The sequence below is a fragment of the Centrocercus urophasianus genome, unplaced genomic scaffold, assembly GCF_019232065.1.
Source record: "Centrocercus urophasianus isolate 14NV4802_14NV808 unplaced genomic scaffold, USGS_Curo_1.0 seq_13, whole genome shotgun sequence".
NCBI classification, from domain to species: Eukaryota; Metazoa; Chordata; class Aves; order Galliformes; family Phasianidae; genus Centrocercus; species Centrocercus urophasianus.
In genome coordinates, this window is record NW_024884475.1 from 40241488 (window position 1) to 40258374 (window position 16887).

Sequence of the window (16887 nt, forward strand, 5' to 3'; positions counted from 1 at the left end):
TTGCAGTTGAAAATGAAAATCACTGTGACTTTGTGAAGCTGCGGGAGATGCTGATCCGAGTGAACATGGAGGACTTGAGAGAGCAGACACACACCCGACACTACGAGCTGTACAGGCGCTGCAAGCTAGAAGAAATGGGATTCAAGGACACAGATCCAGACAGCAAACCTTTCAGGTAGGGAGGTGTAAATCGGGTCTTGTACAGCCAGAGAGCTGGGAGGTCTTGGGGTTCCAAGTGTTTGCATTGACCAGGGAGGAGTAGCCATGGTCAGTAGAAGCAGCTGAGATCTGAAGAGTAGAACTTCGCACAGTGCAGTACTGCTCTCATGGCCTAGGATTTGTGCTGGAGAAACACAGGAAAAGGTTGGATGGTTGACAAAGCCAGTTCTTGCCTTAATATTTTGAAAATGTCTGCAACCACATAGGAGGGCTATACGTGCCTTCTAGAGCCTACAAGATGTCACCAGGATGCTTGAAGGCAATGCGTTTTGAGAGTAGGATATGACTCATTTCAGATCAAGTTGCATCCTAGGAATTTAAGAGGAAGGAGTATATGCCCACAGATCTATCTGCACCGTTGCTTACGTTGTACCAGCTTTCTTTGCACTCTTTGAGCTCCCTTTGCTTAGCTGCATCAAATGTAAGCTGCTGGCTATCACTTGCAAGACCTTTCAGTCCACCTCCTACCTGCTGTTGGTCAGCCAGTATTGAGAAGTTTAGAAAAAAAATGATTTCTAAACACTCCTCTTAGAGGTGGGAATCAGTTTCTCACTGATCTTCGTAAGCTGATGTTTGAAACTGTCTGCTGCTCTGCAGGGCAGGGAGGCTGCTGTGATGCAAAGCCTGCCAAGGGGATTTTTTCTGTTTCCTGATTTCATTGTGTTCTCAGCAATGTGGAAGTGGGCATGTTTTTGTAAGACACAGTAAGAGAGTTGGAGGTGGTCAGCAATCAGGGCTTGTAGGCACGCCTGGCTAGGAACAGTTAACATCAGTTAACATTCTTTGTGAGTTGTCATTTTCAAGCTAGAAAAAGCTCTTTTGGAGATTGCAAAGCTGATCTTTCTCAGTTTTGCTGTTGCTTTCCTAAAACCCTGTGTACTGTCCAGTCTTCAATAATGCTTACGTTCATCTTCCTGCTGGCAGCATCCTTCCAGCTTCCCAGAGAGCTGGGTGAGTCTGTTGAACCGAACACTTGTTAGTTGCTTGGAAATTTCCTCCTGATGCTTTTTTCCCTGGGAGAAGGGCAAGTTTTGAGATGGTCGGGTGATACTTTAATGGCCCCTTTCCTCCTCTAATGCAGACACAACTTTCTAGCTGCCAGCTCACTCGGCCAAGAGTCAGTGCCAGGTACAGTAGCTGCGTTTTGGCTATATCCTTTCTGAGATGAATGTGATTCGTGCATTGAGATATGAACTGATTATTGAAGGGGAGATCCTGGGGTAAATGTTCTTGTTGACCCTCTGGAGCTAGTCTAAGGTGCTGTGTGAAGACAGTACCACGGTCTGATGCTTTAGGTTTGTTTTATTGCTAGATACAGTTTATACCATCAGTGACAGCTTTGTTGGTTGGAAACCCCAGTCATTATCCAGGGATGACAGCTGTGTGGGAATTTGGGAGCAAATGTTTATTTTCTTCCTCTGTTTCCTGTGCCTCCCCACCTTTTTCCCAATAATTGCACCCGCTGCCTTAGCAGCATCCCACGCTCCTCTGCCCCAAGGGAGAGCAGTTAGGATTACACATGCATCTTTGCATTGATATCAGTTTGTCTCTGTAATGCACATGCATATCAGGAGGTGACATGCCAGTATCTGAGATGGTAGCCATGCAGATCACCACAGACAGACGTGATTTGTCTCTGATGTTCACTGGGGAAAAGCTGGGTCCATGCTGTTGCTGGAAAGTGGCAGAGTGTGACTCAGTGCCACAGCACTGAGTTTGCTTTGGTTAGGGGTTTGATTTGTGGCTTGCTGAGATTATGCAGCTGAGTTTCCTCTGTCGTGGAGAAATTGTGCAGAGATCAGTCAAGCCCAGTTCTGTTACGAAGCCCAAGTGTGAAGCTTTATTGGATTTCCTTTCTGGAGAGTAATAGCTTAAAATGGGCTCAGCCCGTCTCTTCCAGGAATCTAAGGAATTTCCATTACTTCCTGTACATGAGGCCTCTTTTGACCAAGCTATAAGTAGCAAGGAAATGAAAATGTACAGAATTTCTCCATCTGGTACGTGCTAGTTCAGAGCAGTTCACTCTGGCGGCTTCCTCCCCCTCTCCAATAAACAAACAAAACTCGTGAACTCAAGCTGTTTGACTGAGGCCAGTGTATATTTGAAATGAAGAAAACAGCATCTTTGGTTCTCTCTGTTCTTCTTGAGACTGGTGATCAAAAGCATGCCTTTGCCCTGTGCCTGAGTGCTGGGAGCTGCGGGAACAACATCTCTTCAGCCAGTTTGCACTGGAGAGCCCCTCGTAAGCCTCAGGGGGATCTGGGCAGTTACCCAGACAACTGATGGCAATGAGTGAGTGGTTGCAAAAAGGAAGCTGGCAAAGCATTTACAAGGTCATCCTGTAGTGTGGGGTGTGTTTGTTGGGAAATCTAGATACTCTTGGAACATGTGTTTGTGCACTTAAAAAGCAAATTTCCTTGTCATCTTTGTCTGTGAGAAGCTGTAGGATTCCCAGTTGATTTGAACTGTTATTCTCTTGGGACTATGAGAGTTTTCTCAAATGCAGCCTGGAGTTGTTGGGCCAGTTTCCCTGTGAACTTGGCTTCTCTGGAAGTCAAAGTAGCTTCAATGTGGGTTTCGGTTTTCTAGCCTGAGATTAATGGCAAGTATTTAAGAAGAAAGCTGGGATGAGCACTGAGCCTTGGCTCCTTGCAAGCTTTTCCCTGTTTGCACATCACCTGGCATTGCATTTTTGGAAACGAGCTTTGCAAAAAGTTGTTGGCAGTTCAGGATATTACAATTAGTAGGGTGGAGAGCTTTCCACTTCAGTCCATAAGGCTCTGCTGCTCCCTGGGATAGCGTGTCACTAAATGCTGATCCCATTTTTGCACACTGAACAGTAAAGACCAATCTTTACTGTTTTTCTGTGCTAGATCCTTCAGAAGGGTTTATGAATTGAAGTTTTATTGTCGACAGTCAGAGGATTAAGTCCAAGAATGAATTTCAGGGAGGCTTCAATTCAGATGTCAAGATCTCTATCTGCTGCAAATGGAGTGACTCTTAATTCAGCCAAGAATCCAAAGGTGCCTCCTGCGCTGCTCTCACATGAGAAGATTTTTGTGGTATTACAGTAAGTGGTTTTCATTCAAGATGTGAGAAGCTGTTGTGGTCAGCTGGGATTGAGCGATCGCTCCAGGGTGGCCAGTGCTGTGCAAGAAAGCTCTGGGCAGTCTCTCCTACGTTTTTTTTTTTTAGGACCGAATCAAAGCACCCATTGGTTAACAGTGCTAAGCCCAAGGCTTCTGTCTTTGTGTCTAGTTTTGTTCCCCAGTTCATAGAAAAAATAACAAAATTACAGCCATTAGCTAGGAGAGACAAAACCTAGGCATTAATGGGATGAAGACATCCCACTGGCCCAGTGGTTAGTGTGTTCCTTAGGTTCATGCATGCAACGAATGTCTCTGATTGCAATGGAGTTTTCACTTAAAAAAGAGAATTTCAGAAAAGCTTCTTGGGGAAATAGTTATCATTCCCACACTGTAGTGGTGGCGGAAATATCCAAACCCATTTAAGGAATAAAATGAAAAGGAATTTGGCATCTAGAGCTCCTACAAGGCTCTGAAAATCTCAGAGGTGCATGGACAATATATTTGGTGTCCCAGTACTTGCTGTGGTACCTCAGTGCTGGGGAAATAAAGAAATACAAGGAAGTGGAGGAGGAATAAAGGTATGAAAGAATCCAGTGGTGTGGTAATTCAGTGTAGGAACGATGCCTCTCATTTGCAAAAGCTTTGTTCTTCCTTGACAGTTAGAGGAGATAGAGAGGTCCCCAACGTGGCTTTATCTAAATAAAGCTCCTGCTCCGAATCCATTAGTAAAAAGTAGTGAAAATTAATTTTGCTTTGTGTCAGTGTCCTGCTTAATGAGCTACATAAAGCCAGATTTTGCTCTGTGGTAGGCCTGCCTTTGCTCCACAAACCTTACGCTTCCAATGAGATTCAGGGCAAAGAGTGTGAGAAGTGAGGACACGTGAATCAAGCATGTATCAAGACGTGTGAGCATCAGGGAATTCTGTAGGTGATTCCACAGTGACTGCTTATTTTGAAGACATCCTGACTGTTAAGCGACTTACAGGATCCTGAAGTGTGCTCATTTTTGCTTGCTAGTTTGACCCCCTGACCAATGCTGCCATCTAAGAAGCTAGGACTAGTTTTGGTGGAGGCATTCACTCCTTCTTGCGAGTCAGAGACCTCTGGTGATGTTTTGTGAAAATATGATGAAACTCATGACTCTGCATGAAATGCAGTTCTGACTGGGTTGTTGTTGTGGTTTTTGTTTTTTTTTTTCCTGTGTTTTTGCAGTCTCCAAGAGACTTATGAAGCAAAGAGGAATGAATTCCTGGGTGAACTCCAGAAGAAGGAGGATGAAATGAGGCAGATGTTCGTCATGAGAGTAAAGGAAAAGGAAGCAGAATTGAAAGAAGCTGAGAAAGATGTGAGTATATTGTAACTCAAAGGATGTTGTGTGAGGATTTGAGCTGGGCTTTTTCCAAGAGAGTCCTAAGAACTCAGGCACCTTGATTCTAACATCAAGCCTGAAAAGCACCTTGCCCGTCATAAAGAGTTTCAGGGAACAGATGCGGACTCAGCCCTGCCACGGGCTTGTGGTGTGACCCCATCACATCATCGATCACACATCTGCCTCAGGGAGGAGCAGAGAAAGCCCCAGAAAAGGTTATCACCTTGACTGGCTGTGTTTTCTTGCTTTGCACAAGCAAAGAGAGAGTCTGGTAGGTACAAAATGGCAAGGAGCAGAACATGAGGTTTGGAAATGTGCTTGTGGAGTTCCTGCAAAAACTTAAGTCTTGCTGTCTGTGCTTGTGTTAATTGTAGAGCTTTTCTCACAAGGGCTGATGTGCTTGGAGGACAGATCAGTGACTTGTTATCAGCGCAGGGAGATCCCCAGTGCTGATGGAACCACTTTAGGCATCATTTCCTGTAACTTGAGTTATTCTCCTTTTCTCTTCCAATTTATTGTTTCTGTCCTGGCAGCTTCATGAAAAGTTTGATCATCTAAAGAGGACTCACCAAGAGGAGAAGAAAAAAGTAGAAGATAAAAAGAAGGAGCTTGAGGAAGAGCTGAACAACTTTCAAAAGAAGAAGGCGGCAGCTCAGCTATTACAGTCACAGGCTCAGCAGGCAGGTTCTCAACAAACCAAGAAAGACAAGGACAAGAAAAAGTAAGCGGATGTGATCCACATCCTTTGTAGGGCTTATTACAATTTGGGGGGGTTGTTTTTTTAATTTCTTGCTGCATGTCTGTATTTGCTTTTTCCCACTACCAGACTGGAAACTGGGCTTTTATCAGAGTGGTCAAATAAAATATTTTTTCTAAAGGGTGGGCCAGGGATACGATCTTAATTTTTCTCTGGAGGAATATCTTCAAACCTTGCCAAAATCTGACCAGAATGGGAGAGCAATCAAATGGTGGAGACCTGTGATCTGCCCAGCATCTGTTGGAACAGCTCTGGGATGTTCTGGGTGCAGATTCATCTGTCTGAGCCAAAATTAAAAAGCGGTCTTTACCCATTCTTCCTCTCACCCAGCAGTAGTCCCCAGTTCCCATTCTTTAAGGTTATAGTTGTAAGTAGAAGTAAGATCAGAAACCAAAACCACCATGTTATTTTTATGTGGAAATCTTAGTGCCAAAAGCGAATATTTGGAAGCTTGCTTTAGAGTCAAGTTTTTCTTAGCAATTGCTATGGTACCATAACTGCAGGTAAATGGCATTTGTACTTGTATTGAGTTGACATAATAAGCTGCAAAACGCTCGTACGTTTTAATAAACACAATAGCACTGTTTTCTACTATTTTATATTTGTATGCTAGGAATATGATTCTCTACCCTCCAGTGCTCTGAGATTTCTGCTACTTCAGTAGTAACCAAGTATATCTGTGGACAGTCACTTGGGAAGCAGTTTTTAAAGATGTGTTCAGTTTGGACCTAACTCTGCTTCCACTGAAACTGGAAGAACATTGCCATTGATCTGGGCTCAGGGTTAAGTCTTTGCAGAGCTCTTCTGAAAACCTCTTGTTTGATCCAAATAGGTTTAATCTCCTTCTTGCAGCCTGCACTTAGAGCTGGCTATGTTTAGCTTGCTGGTAGTGCAAGAAACTCGTAGTTATGACTTGCTACTGGCTACTTCACCATCCTTTCAAGAACAGAAGGTTCACTTAGATATTGTGTGTATGATGAAGCCAGGCAGACACTGCAGAGGTGAAGCTGACTGTGCACAGCTTATTTGTGTAGTGTAGTGAAACAGATTACTGTAACAATGGCTACTTTGAAGCCTCCTGTTGTTACTTCCATCCATTTTTTCCCGTACCCAGTAAGAAGATGCTCATGTGAGTCCTTTCTGAGTCATCTGCAATAATGACACTAGTTGATAACTGCAATCAGGAAAGCTGCAAAGGTGGTAAAATAGCCAGTCTCTCTGGGAAATGCTTCTTTCAATCCACACACAAAAATGACAGTTCCATGCAACGCAGTGCATTTCTTAAGTTGACTCTGGCAGAGTAAGCTACTCTATTAACACTAAGTTGTCACTGTTAAAAGAACTGAAATGCTTATAGGAATGTGGTACAGACTCTTCTGTCTCCTTTGCTAACTTCAGCCAGCTCTGAGCTGCCTTATAGCGTGGGCTGTGAGGGTCTGTGGTATTGCATATATACTGGTATATTTTTATATTTTGGGAAATCATGCAGATGCTTACTGTACATTCCATCTCTACAGCTGGGTCAGTGGCTGTCATCCATCACTCCTGCCCCTGGCTTTCCACAGGAAAGTGGGGAGGATCTGGGGCTAGTTCCTCTTCTGATATAAATTGTTGTAGCTCCTATGGAGCTGTGCTGCTTTACGCAAACTGAGAACTTGGCCTTTGGCACCCACTGACATACAGAGGGCAACTGTGTGCTGCATGCTCTGCTTGGCTAAAGGAATCATTGCAGACTGATTGGTGCTATGCCGAAGTGTAGAAGCGAGAAATGTCTGACATCCCACTCCGTGAGAATGCCTGCAAACAGGGCAGGCTGAAACACAAGGAGCAGGAGCTGCTTCGGCGGTTCTGTGTGTCTGAATTACTAACGTAGGCTCTAAAGGGAAATGCTGATGCGTTTCCTTGTAGCGCATCCTGGTTTTTCTAAAGGCTTTAAATTTCTCTTGGCACTCTAATGAAAAGCCATGGGTTGTACAGGTAAGGCAACCTTCTGTGCTGGCATGGGCTGTGGTGGTGCTTGTGTGGCTGCCAGAGGAAACCTGTGCCATGCACAATACCTGTAGCCTCCCAGCCAGGAATTCACAGGAATACTTCTTTCCCAAGGTGGGGTCTGTTTTCTTCAGCTTGGACAGCGGAGACTTTCCACTGTGCTGTACAAGCTGAAGGGAAAGCTCAGCACCAAGGCTGCTGCTGGCGCAAGTCCATGAGGTAGACATCTTGGCCCCCTTGGCTATCTCTGCAGGAACAAGCTGTCTTCTACCTGATTTTTTTTCTACTCCACTTCTTAGAATCCTGTAGATTTATGGTTTTTTTCATTTTAAATTATTGCAGTTCTGTCCTGATGACACAGCTGCACTGGACAGCACATCTATGTGCCTCAACCCCTTGAGACAGTGTAGCACACTCCAAGACTTTCTTAAGTCTGAGATTGAGCATGCTGCCATAATTTTGGGATGGGATTGTGCTTCAAACCCGCACAATCTGGAGCTGGTTCCTGCCAATGGGTTTGGCAAAACCTTTTGAAAACAAGAGCAGCAAATGGACTTTTGGTTCTTCCTGTTTGGTAGATCACCATGTGCAGGCCTCAGTGTCGCTGGGTTACTTGCTCATCCTTAACTTGCCTAGGAGCCAGGACCATCTGTTTGGGCTCTGTTTCTGCCAAGATACTTCTGAAATCCAGATGGAAAACTTAAGTTCCAGCTTCATTTCAATATAATAATTTCCAGTCCAGTGTTGACTCTCTAGGTGTTATGGTCCATGCTTATTCCCAGAGCAATCCCTTAAGTATAGTGTACACGTCATGGCCTGGCCCAGCACTCTGTTAAAAGGATTTAATGATGTCTAAAGGATCTGAATTGGGCTTGAAAACCAATTCTAGGGGACCTCAGGGTGCTCAGCTCTGAGACATCTGCATTTCAGAAAAGGCTGGCACAGCTTTCTACAAGAGTGCCCGTGTTCAAGTAACCCAAACTGAACATCTCCAGTCATGTCCTGCCACCACACATCTCCTGAAAATGCATAGTTTAAAGGCACCAGCATACATACACCTGTAACCCTGGATAACTTTGGTGGTTGAATGTTCAGTAGTCCTTCCCTGTTGGATTTATTTTTCACTCGTGCTTGTCACATAGGCTAGAGTAGAGCTCAGTCTTGAGATTTAATTTCTTTTTAATTCCATAATCCATCTGCATGCCCACCCACCACAGTGGGTTGCTGGTGTCCCAGTGTCAGCTCTCCCAGCTTTTCTTGATTTTGGTGGTTTTGATTTTTTTGATTTTTTTTTTCATTTTGGGTTCTGTTATTGCTAACTTTTTGTTTTTGTTTTTGTGTTTTTGTTTTTGTTTTTGTTTTTTTTTTAACTTGCAGTGCAAGCTTCACATAAAGCCTGTCAAGCCAAGGATGTTCCTGCATTCATCTGCTTTTGCAGTAATGTTTCTGCCATCTGTTTTTTCTTTTTTTTTTCTTCTCATTTTTAACCTGAATAACTATTAACTCATCTAATAACGTAGTGGGAACAAGAAGGAAGAAGGGTTGCGTGCAGGACTTTGTGCAGCAGGAAACTGAGGGGGGAGGAAGGGAGGGAAGCAAATGATACCACGTGTTTTTCTGGTCCATACCAGCAATGGTAAATCACTCTTGGCTCAGGTCTGAACTGAGTCAGGGCTGGAGTTTAATTCTACCTGTATCCCTTCAGTAGCTAATGTGTTAGAGCAAAATGAGCCCTGCTGTTGGGGTGGGATAAGGGGAGGGGGGTATCTGTGTGTAGATAACAAAAGTTTAACTGACCTTGCATGCTATTACATTTGCATGATTTTTTTTGTTTGTTTGTTTTAATTAGCTGCTGTTTCTGTTGTCTGACTGGATAATATTAGTTGGGCTGGGTTTGCTGTCATGCGCTGGCGTATTTTTACAGCCACCCTTTCAGGTCAGCGCAGTAGCTCCTTGCTGAATGTAGTGGTGGGAGCTGAGTGGTGCTGCAGGTACCTGGAAAAGGGACCTCTTTTCATGCTTTCCATGAATTGCTTGCCATTGAAACCCAACTTCAAAGAGCGCTGGGTTCTTAGACTATTAGCAAGACGTAGCAGCCCCTAAGGAATCAAATGCCCAGGCAGAAGGCCTAAAAAAGAGGGTACCTTCGACATCCCCCTGCTGCCTTTGGGAGTGTTCCTGCGTACATATAAATGCAGACCCCGTAGTTGCAGGATCCAGGTTTCCATGCTGAGAGAATGCTGTTCTGCCAACCAAACGGTGGTTAATGTGAAAGGTGGGAATTAGGGTCCCCATCTCTGGAGGTGCACGCTCCAGAGCAGAAAATGTGCCAATTCCTGAACGTTGATGGATGACTGCCCCATTGCCTGAAAAACATCAGAAAGTTGACGCCTCCAAGCCCGGGGAGCTTTGCACAACAGCTGACAGCCTGAGAGAAGGGCTTTCTCCAGACAGATTCATGTTGAGGAGTGGCCAGAGGTTTGTCACTACCTGCAAGTGACTCGAGATCCTTGCAGGGATGGAGAGCGGCCGAGCAGGGAGATGTGACATACAAACAAGACACCTCTAGCATAACCAGGCCTCGCTCTGTGGCCATCATGGTGTGAAATCAGTCTGCTTAATGTCTATTTTCTATGCCATTGCTTTTTGGACAGAATCTTTCCCTTCCTACCCAAGAAGTGGCGAGCCATGCTTACACTTTGACTGCTGGATTTCTTTCTCTTCTGCTGATGTACTGCCAACATTTCCTTTGCTCCTAGCTAGGTAGTCTCCTCTTTGTTTCTTTAAAGCACTCCTAAAATAATTCCCTCCACCTGAGTCTCACACACTGCAGTTCATTGCTTGCTTCTGGGATGGTATTTCTTACCTCTCTGAATGTTCAAAAAAAGTCAGAATTGTCACCTTTTTCTGAAACAAGACAGAATCACACTTTTTGGAGAGTTGGCTGACAAAATGTGTTTGGGAGTTGACTTTATTTGTTTGTTTGTTTGTTTTTTAATCTTTTTTTTTTAACCCTTACCACTTAAACATGGCTTTGGGAAGAGGAAATACAAATGCAGCCTTGTGAACACGCAGCAAAAGTTGTAGATGAGTAAGCTGCAATAAAAGTCATCGTCTTTTCTTTTGATCACACCTCCTGGTCTTATCAACCATGATGTGCTTCCATCAGGTTAAATACGATTCTTAGAGAGCTATTTTGAAAAGCAAAACTATGATTTTTCTGGCTTCTGGCAAACTCAAGTTTAAAATCTTGAGTTATCAAGGGGGAAATCTGTTTGCTGGCACGAGCTATTTAGTCACATCACATGCTCTTGTCTCAAGCCTGAATGCTTGTGGCAGTGTGCTTTGCTTCAGCTGTCTCTGTGCATGCCCTCTCTTTAATTACCAGCACTTTGTGCCAAGTTGAAAACTTAATTTTACCATTTATTTGTCCTGCTTCATTTGACAGCCTTTCCAAGGGATGTTGGCAGGAGAAGTCAGCCGAGTCTAGCGGTTTTTGTTGTTTTTTTTTTTTTAATAGAAAGCTGTGGCCAAATGCATTCATGTCTTTTTGATTGGGTTTCTTCTTTCAGTGAGAAGCAGGCTCTGGCTTCTCACTGAAAGAAGCTTTTACCCAGCTCCCCAGTTTCTGGGGAAACTGGGCTTAAACCATAAACTTGCTGAAGTGAAAGGTATTGTTTTGTTTTCTCTGCCAAAGATGTTAAAATCTTTTTCTCCTCAGTCCCCCAGGCCATGTTTAGCTGGTTATTGCTGCCCTTCTTTCTTTTCTTTACTTACGCCTTTTTTCACAGTAGTCCCTGGTTCTGCATGGAGTAAGGGATGCTTTCAGTCTAGCTGGATATGCTTTCACCTTGCATGTAAGTACAGTAGTAAGAGATTCACCTTTCCGTTCACCGCTGATATGGGCAAACCTGTTGTGTTTTTCTGGGGGCTTCTTTAAGTCCACTTACTTACAAGTGGCGTTGTTGAAAACCATTAAAAACTTTCTGTAATAATTTGCTTTTGCTAAGATTTTGAAGGAAAAAAAAAAGCCATAGGGAACATAACATCCAGCTGCTGTTGAATGTCTGAAGTTACCCTGCATGGCTCTGTGGGTCTGCTGGTGACAGTGGGGACAGCGGCATGCTTGTGTTGCTCATGAGGCATTGCGAATGTCAGTGTGGTGAAGCAATGATGATCAGTAGCTGCTAACGCTGCACGTCCCTGACACTGATAAACACAGGAATAGTGTGGATGAGCAGGAAAGCGTAGGGACATGTATGTTTCTGGGATGGTGGTGTTCCCTGTGCAGGGAATGAACCCCAGAGGTGAGAAGGGAACACAAGGCAGGCCACCAAGAGGCTTGTGATGGCTCTGCAGAGGTGGGCATGCGTGTGCCTGGCAGGGCAGGAGTTACCTTCTGGGGAACACACCCCACACTTCTCAGTGGCCCAAAAACCACAGTACACGTTGCACTGTGTGTGTGTGCTTTTGACAGCTTGAAATCCCATCAAGGAGATTCGTATCTCGGTGTCTGTCTCTAAGCATGCCCTTACCTAACGTGAGCAGTGTTTCTGTGGGTGGTTCTTATCCTGCTTCTCTTAAGGCATCCGAGTGTGGATGGAAATGTCTTTTTGTGTGTGCCATACCAGGTGTGTCCATCTGAAGCCAGCTACCACTCGCCCTCTGAGATGTCAGCAATGCACACTTGTCTCTCTGCAAGGGCCCTGGCTGCATTTGCTGCGTGCCAGATCCACGTCACTCTTGTTAGCATGGGACAATACAGATATGAAGGGTTTTTTAATTAACGGAAAATAAAGCTGTGAACAGCGGTAGAAATATTGTATTTGTATACATTTTTAATATTCTGATTGCCTTAAACTATAGATGTAGAACTTTATTACCTTGCTATTTGAAAATAACCCATGTTTGTTACTAAATAATTGTGTAACCTACATACAGTGTTAATGCAAAGTATATGTACGCATCTGTTAGATATTGTCACTTTATTTGATGTTAAAGTATTTTTTTTTAATTACAAATTGAATAATAACCTGGTAGCATAAGCTCAGTTCTTTCCTGTATGTGCTTTAGGCTGCGCACACAAGCAGTGCCGGCACTCGAAGTGGGGAGAGGAAATATATTTTTACCCAAACGCTTTGGTCTTGGAGTTGCCTTTGTGAGCTGGCTTTGCCGCTGCCGTAGCGGTGTGCCGGGGCTGAGGCAGTGCAGGTGCCCGGCGGGCTGCGCCGTGCTGTCACACTGTCTCCATACACTTGTGTTGGTGTCAGTCAGTCTCTGCCTGTGGCCGTCCTGTGCTCAGGCCTCTGCTGCCGCTGCGGTGCCGTTGGTTTGGATGACAGCTCCCCGGCATGCTCCCTTCCTTCACACTTTAAAATGCCGTCCCTCCGTTTCTTTTGTCTCTCACCTTTTGTGTTCCATTTCGATTCTGAACTTCTGTTTCTTTCTCTCTTTCTCTCTGTAGCTTCTTCTTTCTGTAAACGCCATTTGCCACAGCCCCGTGCTCTCCCAGCAGACAGCGGGCACCGGAGGAGCCCGTGGGCCCCCGCCGGGAGAAACCATCTCATTCCTCCATCTCGTCCACCCTCCTCTCCTCCCTTTTGTTTCCCTCCTGTGCATCTTGAGGGCGCGTGGTGCTGTGTGTCTGTGCTGGCCGTCTGCACAACCGAGGCTGCCAAATGTGACAGAGGTAACGACATGAGGGGAGAGCTTGGCCGTGATATGCAGTATTGCATTGCGATCTCTTCCCCTCTCCCCTTTATTTTTCCCTTTTGCCATACCGTGCTGCTGGCAATGAAGAGACTGGCGGACTGGCTGGTGGCGTGTGTGTAGCCACAGGGCTCCTTGCTGCCTTTGGATCTGGAGCTGGGACACCACAGCCTCATCAAAAATGTGTCCCACGCTCCTCTGATGTGATGAAAATGTGCCCACAGAACCACGTGCCTCCTTGGTTTTGATATGGAGCTGTGAGAAGCAGAGGTGGCTGCTGTTGCGTACTGCTGCACTGATGGATCTGTTCTGGACACTCAAGGCTTTGTTATTTTCTGGCTGTACAAGCAAAGTAGGGAGCTTCTCAATTGAGCCGCACTGACTTGTGCTTGGATTAATGGCTTCGTTTTGTGCTTATGAAGCCTAGTTAGTAATGATTTATTTATTTTTTTCCAACCATAAACATGGGGTACTTGTTTACTTCAGCTAGAGGCTCAAAAAGTGCCAAAGAGTTGTTCATAGGTTAGAAGGAAGCCTCTAAGCCTGGTGTGCAGTGACCTCTAGCTGCTCTGCTGCGGGTGGAAGGAGGCAGCCTGAGCCCCTTCCAATGTTTCCTGTATGGAGTCATGCACTTTAACTAAATACTGATGATTTCTTCTCATCTGCACACCTCAGTCAAAGAATTAACCCCCTTTACTCTGCTGTGGATGGATACTGCTGAATGTTTTGCCTCTTCCCATCAGTGTGTAGAGCACGAGCTGCCAGGGGTTAGCTGAAGGCTGTTTCCCAGAAGCACAATGTTTTGCAGCACTGCTCAGCGACGGGGGCTGAAGCTCCTTCCACACGGGTGCCTGTTTTTCTCAAGTGGTTAAAAAACCCTACAAACTGTTTATCCTGGAAACAACCCAGTAACTTCATAGTTACCATCTGAAAGATTATTAAATATTGGCCTTGTGTGTATGCAGTAGAAACTCTTATTTTAAATTTGTGGTGAGGGTTTCTCCGGTGGTAGCAGTCTGGCCTGTGAGACCTCAGAGCAGTGCTGCAGCCCTTCTCTTGAAATAGAGTCTGTTGCTTCACAGAGTCCTCTGCACAGTCCTCTGCTTCACAGAGTTGTCTGTCTGAGCCCTGCCATGTGTCAGCTCACCTGTGCCTTTATTTTGCAGTTCCTGGAGTTGTGCTGTGCTGATGCCTTGGGTTCTGCATGCAGCTCTGGCCCTCGTGTCTCCAGAAGGACACAGTGGAGGTAGCAAATGGCACTGCAATGCTAAATGGGATGGAGCGGCAGCCTGCCCTGTGAGACTGCTATTTGGAGAAGGAAAAGCTGAGATGAGAGTGAGCATTGGCTTTGTGGTGAGCTGGAGGTTGCATCACACGTCCTCTAGAGGTCCCTTCCAGCCTAAATTTTTCTTTCTTTGAGTTTGAGTTATGGTGAATTAAGTTAAGCCCACTGAATGGGGCTGGTGGTAGTTCCTACCTGCTGGTAACCAAATCAACAGGACCAGAGGCAGGGGGGTGCTCAGGGAAGGAGGAGGAAATCTGCTCTAATCATTGTGACTGATTTTCCTGGGGAGCAACTATGAACTTCCAGGTGTTGCCCAGGCTTAAGGATGTAGATAGTATCAGCAGGAGGTTAAAAAAAGAAGTGTGTTAACAGAGAACAGAGCTGTAAGGAATCTTAAGGGATTGGACAAATTAAAGCTGCTGCCATCCCTAACCTGGTGGATACTGTTTGTGTCCCTTGTGTGTGGACATGGGGCAGGAGCTGAGCTGGGAGCTTTCGGGCTTTGCTTTGCTTCCTCCCTCATGCCCAGGTGTTACAGGTAGAGGTGTAGGTGTCAGCCCAGGGAGGGGATGGCAGGGTGAAATGTGTTGCTGGACAGCCCAGCATTCATTTGTCGATTGGTGTCACCAAATGTCCCCCGCGGAGCTGGAAAGCAGCCTCACCCACAAAAGTCAGCAGGCACCTGACATTCTCAGGTCTTCCAAGCAGACACTTTTGTGGCACAAAGGGAGAATGAGGTGTTGCATGTAGTGGCTGCACAGCAATAATGCCAGCTCACCTTTGCATGCTACAGATCGTGCTTGGAACAATTGGCAGTGCTCTGTTGACACAGGGATGTGGTGGTTGTACACTTAGGGTGCTGACGTGAGTGTTTTAGGTTGGATATTAGGAAACATTTCTTCTCAGAAAGAGTGGTGATGCAGTGGTAAGAGCTGCCCAGGGAGGTGGTGCAGTCACCATCCCAGGGGGTGTTCAGGGACCACAGAGATGTGCCACTGAGGGACGTGCTCAGTGGGCATGGTGAGGATGGGCTGGATGTTCTTAGAAGTCTTTTCCAGCCTTCATGATTTTACGATTCTTTGTTCTGGGAAGTGCAAAGCTTTTATCCCAGTGGTGTTGAGGGAGATCAGGCAGCCTGTGGTTTGCAACCATTTTTCCTTCCTGCTGGCTATTCCCTTGAGCCATATTCTCTGCCTCAGCTGCTCTGGAGCCCTGCTTGAGCAGGCAGACCTTGTACCAAGCATGCTAGGCAGTATACATACTGTGATGGACTGAAGACTGTGAGGGAACCATAGCAGGGCTCACCAGCATCAGAGAATTACGTCTCATGTCCCTTCAGAGCTGAGTACATGCATTTGGGTTAGGGGTGCTTTGTAAAGTTAATCCTTCTGGTAGCTGTTTGGTTCTCCTTAGCAGTGCTGGTCAGGCTCCTGTCTGTACCAAGATATTTCTGGCATAAAAAAATGTTCAAGGGATACATTTGCAATCACAGAGTGTGAGTTTTATTTTCAGAAGTGCCATGGGCCTGCAGGCCAGCCAGGCAGCGCTCTGCCAGCCCACCAGCAGGACTGCATAGGTAGGTCTGCCAGACCAGGGCGGGTATCATCTGTCCAAACTGCATGCTTTATCAGTGGTTGTCTGTATCCAAGTGAAAGACGATCGGTGTGGCTTTGTGCTCAGCACCAGCAGGGCAGGGTGTCTCCCTCTGAAATATGTTAATGTAATTGGGGGTTGGGGAAGTGCTATGTCTGTGACACAGGGCAGGCACCGCTCTCATTCCCTCACCTTCCAGGAGGAGAGATGCCAAGAATGGAAACTGCCTCCGTGCAGAGGCTCACAGCCATGGCTACAGCACTTGCTGGAGAAGCAAAGAACTGCTCCAGCAGTCAGTGTTACCTTATGCTGAGCTTCCCTGCCTTCTGTTCCAGCCCATTCCCTGCCAGTTGGCACAGCCAACACCTTTGCCTTTCCTTTTCCCTTTTGTTTCCTTGTGCCATATCCGTTCCTTGCCTTGCGGGTCTGCAAATTGGTTTGGGCCTCGTGAGCATTCTACTGCTGCTGCCAAATAGGGTGGAGGAAGACTTCTTTTTTAACCACAAGGAGAGAAGCATGTGAAGAGAGAGGAAGCCAGTGTAAGTTGAGGCTTAGAGTTATTGCTGCTAGAGGACACCTTTGTCCCCATCTTCTCTTCCCCTTTGATGTGTCTGATGCAGTTGGAAGCAAACTAAAATAAGCTGCAGTCCTACAACACCCCCTCCAGGTTTGTACCATGCAGGTCCGCAGAGCTGGGAGTCACAAGAGCCTTCACTTCCCTCTGACTGCACCACAGCCAGGGCTCTGGGCTCTGTCAGGATGGGCAGGAGCGCTCTGCTCACACGCAATGCGCTTTGCTGGTGGGCAGCCTGCAGGTTACCTGGCACTCGTGATGAATCTACTGCTGGAATTTGGGTCTGGTTTTGCTCTGGGCTGT

The 16887-nt window shown here is 45.9% G+C and overlaps 1 protein-coding gene across 2 annotated transcripts in view; it reads left to right on the forward strand.

Moving 5' to 3' along the window:
* Nucleotides 1-16749, forward strand: part of SEPTIN11 (septin 11) — a 52358-nt gene extending 35609 nt beyond the window's left edge. The window contains exons 7-10 of one of the 2 annotated variants that reach the window (XM_042812685.1): nucleotides 7-175; nucleotides 4521-4653; nucleotides 5211-5398; nucleotides 14299-16749. In XM_042812685.1, coding sequence (XP_042668619.1) covers nucleotides 7-175; nucleotides 4521-4653; nucleotides 5211-5398; nucleotides 14299-14551 — 743 coding nt within the window. In that variant the 3' untranslated portion in view covers nucleotides 14552-16749. Of the gene's footprint in view, nucleotides 1-6; nucleotides 176-4520; nucleotides 4654-5210; nucleotides 5399-8800; nucleotides 12615-14298 lie in introns of those variants that run through there. The other variant, XM_042812686.1, reaches the window with a different exon arrangement.
* The last annotated feature ends 138 nt before the right edge of the window (nucleotides 16750-16887 follow it).